The 10,030-nt window shown below is 40.1% G+C and overlaps 2 protein-coding genes across 5 annotated transcripts in view; one reads left to right on the forward strand and one right to left on the reverse strand.

The window, feature by feature from the left end:
• The window catches only part of lingo3b (leucine rich repeat and Ig domain containing 3b), a 790,077-nt gene that overhangs the window by 167,132 nt on the left and 612,915 nt on the right, over positions 1 to 10,030 (reverse strand). The gene's annotated exons all lie outside the window — the stretch shown is intronic.
• The window catches only part of LOC100534673 (protein unc-13 homolog A), a 172,838-nt gene that overhangs the window by 72,641 nt on the left and 90,167 nt on the right, over positions 1 to 10,030 (forward strand). For all 4 annotated transcript variants that reach the window (XR_012395330.1, XM_073932036.1, XM_073932038.1 and 1 more), the window contains exons 10-11: positions 3,594 to 4,580; positions 7,662 to 7,764. Coding sequence is in view for 3 of the 4 variants with exons in the window: in XM_073932036.1 (XP_073788137.1) it covers positions 3,594 to 4,580; positions 7,662 to 7,764 (1,090 nt within the window). In the remaining variant the exon portion in view is untranslated. The remainder of the gene's footprint in view (positions 1 to 3,593; positions 4,581 to 7,661; positions 7,765 to 10,030) is intronic.

Consider the following 10,030-nt stretch of genomic DNA (forward strand, 5'->3'; position numbering starts at 1 on the left):
CCCACTGAATGAAACCTACATTATGATTAAATGATTAAAACTTTAGTTCGGTGTATTCACTGTCTGTGCTGCTCCCTCTACACTTGCGTAAAAACCATAATAAAACCTGTATCATATATTTTAAACAGCAATATTTAATGATTGTTAAAAATTGTTTATTGAAACAATGTGTATTTTGTGTGTGTGTGATCTGAAGTAAATGGTCCTGTGGTGTTTGTACTGTATGATAAAAGGATTATGTGAAGCAATTATTCTGCAAATGCAAGACTTCTTTAATTAAATGAATGCAGCAGTCAGAGCGTTGAACACTGGAGAGTCTGTGTTAAAAGTAGTGACTGTTGAAGCCTGGTTTATACTTCTGCGTCAGGTGACCGGCGTGACCCACGGCGCATGCAATGCGCGTAGCTGTGCATTTATACTTCTGCGCGCTGTCTCTGTTGGCTGGCATTAACACTTCCGAAACGCTAGTTGGCAGTGAGGTGTTTATGTTCCTCTGTGTCACATTTCTTTGCTGATGTTTTGCTTTTCCTGAACACTTCCGGGATGTACAAGTGGCTCAAACTCGCTCAATTTGAGGCAGGAACCGGCGGACGTGCAACAACTTTAACTATGAGGTAAACACACAACAAAACCTTCCATCCGGAGCTACTTCACGGGACTCCACACTTGTAAATAATCGCTCTATCAGGCTCGCGCTATTCACGCGGCTCTTGGTCCCGCCCAGACTCGTCAGCGCTACCAAGCCGACCAATCACAGAGCTTGCGCTACGCGTCATTGCGAGATGTAGTAAAAAATTTTTAAAGGTGCACGTCAGCGACACCGACGGCTACGGCGTAGGGCTATGCGTCAATGCCGTAGCATATGCGTGCGCTTGACGCAGAAGTATAAATCAGCCTTTAGAGTTTTGTGTCTAGAGTTTTGAAAATTGACACCATTGTTTTGAAATTTGTGGCGAAACAATTGAAAAAAAACTTAATTGATTTTTATGAAATTATGAACTGATGTAGCATGACTGTGAGAAGGTGTTTCTCAACAGGTGTGTGTGTGTGTGTGTGTGTGTGTGTGTATGTGTATGTGTGTGTGTGTGTGTGTGTGTGTTCGATCTTTTCGCTTTTCCCTTTAATAGACTCATTCATCATGTCTGCTCGGGGTGTCTTTTCTCTTTCTTTTTTTTCACCTTGCAAAACCTTTCAGCTCTGCTGTCTGTTTTGTTTCTCCTCCATTATTCAACAAGGCCAGTTTCCATTGATTTATAAATATGCCTGACATTGGCTTGCTTTGCTGTAGGGCTCGCTGGATTCCCCTGTTCCTGGATCAGCCCTGTTTGGAATTAGTAAAAGCAGTATCAGCACTAACTCTTATTGAGCATCTGCTTTCACTGACATTTCTGCCAGCTGAAGCCTGACTCTGAGTTTCATTTTGGCTGAAGTGTTTACTAGATTTAGTTTTCTATCAAAAACTCAGTGGTGAAAACCACTTTACATTTTAAGTAGAGTAAAACCTTCCATGTACAGCTTCACAACTTTATATTTAATGCATTTGTGCCTTTATTAAGAATAAAGCAAAATCCTGAAGCAGCCCCAGATAGCACAGACAGCTCATCTCTTACCTTATGCTGTGCGCTTCAGGGCCATTCTCCTCTGTTTTTGAGGTGATGTGCATAAGTAATCCTTTTATATGTCTGACGTGCTCCAAACACAGTGAATTATGTTTGATCAAACAAAAGAATAGTGAAATATGAACACAATGATCGCTCCCTGTGGCTTGTACAGCACCTCTCATCAGTTGGAACACAATAACTTCTGCATAGATTATGGTGGAGACATTTTTCTTTTTTCCTATGATTACAGACATGTGCAGGAACCAGCAACATTAATTACAGCACGCTAGACCACACACAACCTAAACGGTACACTTACACATTTGAGTTTATAAACTAAAAAATACAAAAAGCGCCTCTTTTTTTAGGTGTTTGTTATGACACAGACAACATATACAGATATTTTAAACACTTTCAATAGTGTTTTATGAAAATTCAAAGGGTTTTCTTTAAAATTATACCAACGTTTTGCATTTACACCTCTGCATGAGGATTTTGGAAGCTTTTACATTTGGGAAGGCAAAATCCAGGCGGAAATCCCAAAATAACAGCAAAGTTTAACTGGTTATAGATAAAATATGGTAATTCTTAAGGTTTAATAAAAATAAATAGATTTTTGGAAATCACCAGGTGACCCCCCATTCATTGTCCCCGAGAACCACGGGTCTACAGAACAAACCACTGTTATACTATCATATATATGATTTGCCTAATTACTAGGGATGTAACAATATTGTAAATACCGTCATACCTCAATAATAGGCGCATGACTCAATAAAACTATATTTCTGAGAAAAGTTTGCTCAGGCGAATGAAGCGAACGGGAGGTAGCGGGAACTACAATTCCCATCAGCCCAGGCGTGGCCATCATCCTTTGCGGTCTGTTGTCACTACAGATCCAGTAATGTGGAAATGGAGTGTGCTGCTAGTAGCGGGGAAGAAAAAGAGCTGGAAATGATCGAACCTAAAGCGGGTTTTAAATTGGATGTGTGGAAGCATTTCGGTTTCTTTCTAAAAAGATACGAAAAAGGAGAAAAGGTGACAGACAAAGACAAAAACAGTACGCAGGCACTGCCAGACTGTGGTGAAATATAAGTCGGGGAATACGACTTAAAACAGTCATGGGGACTGCAGAACACAGCACACTTGTTAGATTGATGCAGACATTGACTTGTACCGCAGAGAGACCTCTATCTCACTCATGGCTTGTCCTCTCAAGTGGTGGAAAGACAATGCACAACGTTACCCACTGCTGTCAACCTTGGCTAAATCATATCTCTCTGTCCCAGAAACCTCAGTCCCAAATGAGAGGGGTTTATTCTGTTGCAGGGGACATGCCCAGATCCCAGCTTTCACCAGATTATAGTTATATGATCATTTTCCTTAAAAAAACCACCTCTATCTAAGTGAGTGAGTGATTACATGTTGAATGTGACGAGTTTTCAACAATACTAAATTGAAACTTTATGTTTTATATGGTTTAATAGTTTTTTTGTTATTAAAATTGAAAAATTGAAGTTCCTGTTTGGAAACGTACAGATAGACGGCTGATTTGTATGTCATTGATATGTTCAGTGCTGAGGTAAATAAACACTTTTGGCACTTTTTTCGAGTCTTTTCATTAGTTTTGTTTTTCCTGTAAATTATTTAATAAATACCGAACCGTGCCATTCATACCGAGGTATTATCGTACCGTGAAACTCTAATACCGTTACATCCCTAAAAATTACCCTAACTTTACCCTAATTAACCTAGTTAAGCCTTTAAATGTCACTTTAAGCTGAACAGTAGCATATTGAAGAATATCTACTTATTGGAAATGAGTCATTAAAACTATTATGCTTAGAAATGTGTTGAAAAAGTCTTCTCTCCGTTAAACTGACATGGGGAAAAAAATGAATATAGGGCTAATAATTCTGACTTCAACTGTTTGTAAGGTCTATTTCTCTTATTCTCTCTAATCCTCTCTCTTTATGTACCCTCTTTCTCCAGTCCGACCGGGAGCTATGCATCCTCTGCCGAACTCAGTCGCTGTAGTTCTCAACTGAGCGAAGAATACGCCGAGCGTGAACTGTACGATGAGAACGACTCGTACCACTCCTGCCACTCCTCAGTGTCCTACAGCAAGGGTTCACCAGATTGGGACGAGACCCAGTGTGCGTACAGCGACGAGTGTGCCTACAGTAAAGATGGCGGAGAAGAAGGTGCATTATATGAAGAAGATGATGGTGATCTGTACCCAGAAGAGGTGGACATGTATGAAGGAGAGGAGGACTTCAATTATGAAGAGTTAGACGAGGACCAAGAACTTCCGTTTACACCAACACCAACTAGTACCGCACCAATAACGGATGCTCAAACGTCCGCCAGACCTCCTTTAGAGAAGCAAAACTCGCTTCACCAACAGCAAACACCACCTCAGAATGCAAGCCAACCGACCAATCAGACACAAGCCCAACCACCAATCAAACCTGCAATCCAGCAAAGCCCCGCCCCCCAGCAGCCGCCCCCAAAACAGCAGCCTCCACCACAACAACAATCTTCCGGCCCGATTCCTTCGGTTCAATCCTTCTTCGCTATGGCTAAACCATTGACTGCAGTGTTTGGATTGGGTGGATCTACACCCACACCACCTCCTCCAGCACCAACAACTCAATCCCAACCTCAACCAATGACAACACAATCCCAAACTCCAGTCGCTCCACCTCCAGCTCCATCCACGCAACAGATGCCTCCAGTTACCAACAAATCTTTCGAGATTCCGGTTGAAGATCCGATTATCACTTCTGCACCTGAACCGAAACCTCCAACCCCTGCTGAGGAGAAACCACCCACTGTAGAGCCACCAATGGAGGAGGAAAATCCCATTCAAGAAGACGATTTCCCAATGGAAGAGCCTTTGGTGGAGGAAATTAAGATGGAGAGTCCTCCTCTATCGCCCCCTTATGAAGAGGAGCAACTGATGCCTGAACCTGAAAGGTATTAATATATTGACTTACTTTATTCTAATTGTGCTTAATGTGGTTTAATTTTCAGTCAGTCAGTCCAAGCGCTTCTGCTGAGCTTACTTTCCATTACAAAATCGCCACGATTTCTTGAAAGTCAGTGATCTTCACTATCTGATTGATATATTATATAAAGTGGGTCTCAGACCGGACAAAATATGACAATATGAGTTTTTGTGCTAGCCTAGTCTTTCATCTCGTCTTATGCTTGAACAACTAAATTAATTCTTGAGTCTATTTACTGACTGTATTTTAATTACATTACAGCATCGATGTTGTAAAAAGAACCTTATGAGATTGAAAAAAGTCACATAAACCTTTCACTGGACGTTTATCTTGACTGAAAACACTAGCTGTGCATATATCCCATGGATCAATCATTGCAGAGATGCCCAGAGTAGGGCCTGTGGGCTAAAGTTGACCCATGATAACTTTGGATTTGACCCGCCATGCCATCTGAGAAGAGAGGGAGAACAATGGGCAAGGATGGGTTTTGTTTCTTTGTTTAAATGTTGAGCTACAAAAAATGGAAATCAAATGATTCAATAAACCTTTGTGAATTAATCTGACTTTTTAAAATGTAAATACTGTCACTTGATGGAGTACTATGCAGCTTGACTACTGTATTCAGCATTGAATGCCACTGTGTTTTAAGTGGGATTTCTCATTATTATGGTTTAATTGTAAGAAGTACATTACAAAAAAAAAATGTAATTATCAATATGATTAAATTATTTTTTCTCTTTATTTTTAAGTATTATAAAATTAGGAAATTTCCTTTTATATTTTAATATAATACATATAGGTATATTCACCTCTGGCACACCAGCCTCAATCAAGTTAGGTTTTTGAGTCTATATAAGAAACGGTTTGGGCACCCTTGGATTATGGAATAGTGGATTATAGGGCTGTGCGATTAATCAATTCTAATGTGCATTTTGTTAGTAAAGCTGGTTCTGGAATCAGTAGTAACCTACATAATGTACTTTGGTACTTGGTGCAGCATTTACTACACTGAGTTGTAGTTCATTGTCAAGCCATTAAAATCTCTCATGTGGATCTTTCAATTGTGTAGTGATGTACAGGATTTAGTTACACTTTTATTAGGAATGCACCGAAATGAAAATTCTTGACCAAAACCGAAAATTCTGGATGCACTTGGCCAAAAAATCTAAACCCGGAACCGAAACTGCTTTGTAATAATAATTATTTATTTTAATAAATAATACAATTTAAAAAATCTATTTGAATTTAACTCAATAGCTTAGATTATGCTGAAAAATAAACACAAAGCCAATGAAATAGACACAACATATTGTTAAAAAGTTGCCAAGTCTGCTGGTAAAAACTAGCCTAGAGCACAGTCTGCTGTTACAAATTAGCCTAGAGTGCCATCTGCTGTTACAAATTAGCCTAGAGTGCCATCTGCTGTTAAAAACTAGCCTAGAGCTAGTCTGCTGTTACAAATTAGCTTAGAGCGCCATCTGCTGTTACAAATTTGCCTAGAGCGCCGTCTGCTGTTAAAAACTAGCCTAGAGCGCCGTCTGCTGTTACAAATTAGCCTAGAGCGCCATCTGCTGTTAAAAACTAGCCTAGAGCACCATCTGCTGTTAAAAACTAGCCTAGAGCACCATCTGCTGTTACAAATTAGCCTAGAGCGCCATCTGCTGTTAAAAACTAGCCTAGAGCCATCTGCTGTTACAAATTAGCCTAGAGCGCCGTCTGCAGTTAAAAACTAGCCTAGAGAGCTGTCTGTTGTTAAAAACTAGCCTAGAGTGTTGTCTGCTGTTAAAAACTAACCTAGAGCGCCATCTGCTGTTACAAACTAGCCTAGAGCGCCATCTGCTGTTAAAAACTAGCCTAGAGCCATCTGCTGTTACAAATTAGCCTAGAGCGCCATCTGCTGTTCAAAACTAGCCTAGAGCCATCTGCTGTTACAAATTAGCCTAGAGCACCGTCTGCTGTTAAAAACTAGCCTAGAGCAAAGTCTGCTGTTACAAATTAGCCTAGAGCGCCGTCTGCAGTTAAAAACTAGCCTAGAGCCATCTGCTGTTACAAATTAGCCTAGAGCGCCATCTGCTGTTAAAAACTAGCCTAGAGCCATCTGCTGTTGCAAATTAGCCTAGAGCACCGTCTGCTGTTAAAAACTAGCCTAGAGCAAAGTCTGCTGTTACAAATTAGCCTAGAGCACCGTCTGCTGTTAAAAACTAGCCTAGAGCCATCTGCTGTTACAAATTAGCCTAGAGCGCCGTCTGCAGTTAAAAACTAGCCTAGAGAGCTGTCTGTTGTTAAAAACTAACCTAGAGCGCCGTCTGCTGTTACAAACTAGCTTAGAGCACCATTTGCTATTGCAAACTAGCCTAGAGTGCTATCTGTTGTTTGAGCGCCTTTTTCCATTTAAAAGCCTAAAAACTAGACTTGTGTATGAATAAGCTTTGTTTTAGTGCCCTTGGCTGCTTGTTAGAAGATTATTTTAATATTTGACCTAATTTCAAACAATGCAGCATTAAAGTCAAGATGCTTTATTTACCAGCATTACCATGACAACACAATAGCGCTATTGCAAGCAGCTAGAACGAGCATACTTAGAAATGTCATGTTATTTGAGCAGACTTTGTATTTCTTGTGAGCATGCACCGGTCATGAATAGATAAATATTCAGGTTGATGAATATATCCACAGAGCAAAATAGTGAGCGTTTTTGTTTTTGCTTCGCTGCTTATATGCTTTGGTTACCACCAAACCAACCTTTTCATGGGACAATTAAATGAATGGATTTCATAGCATAGTGCTTTCTGTGTCTGGTGTAAAACTGCTTTGATCCAATTTGTGAATACAGCTGGTGTGTAAGTGAAACCAGCATGCTGAATACTGCTGGGCAATGTGGGACAGCTTAAGCTACATTTAACTAATAATTTTGTGCTTTTATTTTGAATTTTTTGTCCATAAACAAAAAATGCTAATTTCGATCAAAGAAAAAATTTTGTGGTCAAAAATTCAGTGCATCACTAGTTTGTATGAAGATGCATGCAAACCATTTTGAATGTGTGTGCAGTGAGCCGGTGATTGAGGAGCCGAAGGAGCCTGTGGATCCAGCACTCAGAGCTAAAGAGAACTGGCTGAGAATCTTTGAGAAAGTCCGACGACAGCTGCAGGAGGTGAGGACTTCACAACAAACACAAAAACCTCAGAAAATCCACAATAAAGAACTAAAACTAGAGCTGTAAGATTTTCAAAATCCATCTCTATTCTCATTTGAATTGATTCTGAAATCAGTTTTAACAGCAGATGGCGCTGTGTGCTTTACAAAAAGCTGTACGCATCTTGCATCTAATTTCTTATATCATTCAAACCTAAAAGAGTTAGGCAAGGTTTAAGTGCATTGAAATTTTTTTTAAGCGTAAGCGTTTGTGGGGTATGGTTAAAATCTAGCCTAGAGCACCATCTTCTGTACAAACTAGCCTAGAGGGCCATTTACTGTTTAAAAACAAGCCTAGAGCGACATCTGCTGTTAAAAACTAGCCTAGAGCGACATCTGCTGTTAAAAACTAGCCTAGAGCGCCATCAGCTGTTAAAAACTAGACTAGAGCGCCATCTGCTGTTAAAAACTAGCCTAGAGGGCTATTTACTGTTTAAAAACTAGACTAGAGCACCATCTGCTGTTAAAAACTAGCCTAGAGCGACATCTGCTGTTAAAAACTAGCCTAGAGCGCCATCAGCTGTTAAAAACTAGACTAGAGTGCCATCTGCTGTTAAAAACTAGCCTAGAGGGCTATTTCAATTCAATTCAATTCAGCTTTATTTGTATAGCGCTTTTACAATGTAGATTGTGTCAAAGCAGCTTCACATAAATGGTCATAGTAACTGGAACAGTGTGGTTCAGTAACTGGAACAGTGTGGTTCAGGTTTTAGTGTTTAAGTTCAGTTCAGTTCAGTTCAGTTTAGCTCAGTTCAGTGTGATTTATTAGGTCTATTTACTGTTTAAAAACTAGACTAGAGCGCCATCTGCTGTTAAAAACTAGACTAGAGCGCCATCTGCTGTTAAAAACTAGCCTAGAGCGCCATCAGCTGTTAAAAACTAGCCTAGAGCGCCAATCACCGTTAAAACTAGCCTAGAGTGCCATCTGCTGTTATAAAACTAGCCTAGAGCGTCACCTGCTGTTTTAAAACTAGACTAAAGTGTCATCTGCTGTTAAAAACTAGTCTAGAGCGCCATCTGCTGTTAAAAACTAGCCTAGAGTGCCATCTCATGTTAAAACTAGCCTAGAGCGCCATCTGCTGTTATAAAACTAGCCTAGAGCGTGATCTGCTGTTATAAAACTAGCCTAGAGTGTCACCTGCTGTTATAAAACTAGCCTAAAGTGCCATCTGCTGTTAAAAAGTAGCCAAGAGTGCCATATACTGTTACAAAACTGGCCTAGAGTGTCATCCGCTGTTACAAAACTAGGCTAGAGTGCCATCTGCTGTTATAAAACTAGCCTAGAGCGTCACCTGCTGTTTTAAAACTAGACTAAAGTGTCATCTGCTGTTAAAAACTAGTCTAGAGCGCCATCTGCTGTTAAAAACTAGCCTAGAGCGCCATCTCATGTTAAAACTAGCCTAGAGCGCCATCTGCTGTTATAAAACTAGCCTAGAGCGTCATCTGCTGTTATAAAACTAACCTAGAGTGTCACCTGCTGTCATAAAACTAGCCTAGAGTGCCATCTGCTGTTATAAACCTAGTCTAGAGTGCCATCTGCTGTTAAAAAGTAACCTAGAGGGCCATATACTGTTATAAAACTAGCCAGAGCGTCATCTGCTGTTATAAAACTAGCCTAGAGTGTCACCTGCTGTTATAAAACTAACCTAGAGCGCCATCTGCTGTTATAAAACTAGCCTAGAGTGCCATCTGCTGTTAAAAAGTAACCTAGAGGGCCATATACTGTTATAAAACTAGCCTAGAGTATCATCTACTGTTATAAAACTAGCCTAGAGTGTCACCTGCTGTTATAAAACTAGCCTAGAGTGCCATCTGCTGTTATAAAACTAGCCTAGAGTGCCATCTGCTGTTAAAAAGTAGCCTAGAGTGCCATATACTGTTATAAAACTAGCCAGACCGTCATCTGCTGTTATAAAACTAGCCTAGAGTATCATCTGCTGTTATAAAACTAACCTAGAGCGTCATCTGCTGTTATAAAACTAGCCAGAACGTCATTTGCTGTTATAAAACTAGCCTAGAGTATCATCTACTGTTATAAAACTAGCCTAGAGTGTCATCTGCTGTTACAAAACTAGCCCAGAGCATCATCTGCTTTTACAAAACTAGCCTAGAGCGTCATCTGCTGTTATAAAACTAGCCTAGAGCGCCATCTGCTGTTAAAAAGTAGCCTAGAGTGCCATCTGCTGTTATAAAACTAGCCTAGAGCACCATCTGCTGTTATAAAC

Source organism: Danio rerio, chromosome 2, assembly GCF_049306965.1.
Source record: "Danio rerio strain Tuebingen ecotype United States chromosome 2, GRCz12tu, whole genome shotgun sequence".
In the NCBI taxonomy this organism is placed as follows: domain Eukaryota; kingdom Metazoa; phylum Chordata; class Actinopteri; order Cypriniformes; family Danionidae; genus Danio; species Danio rerio.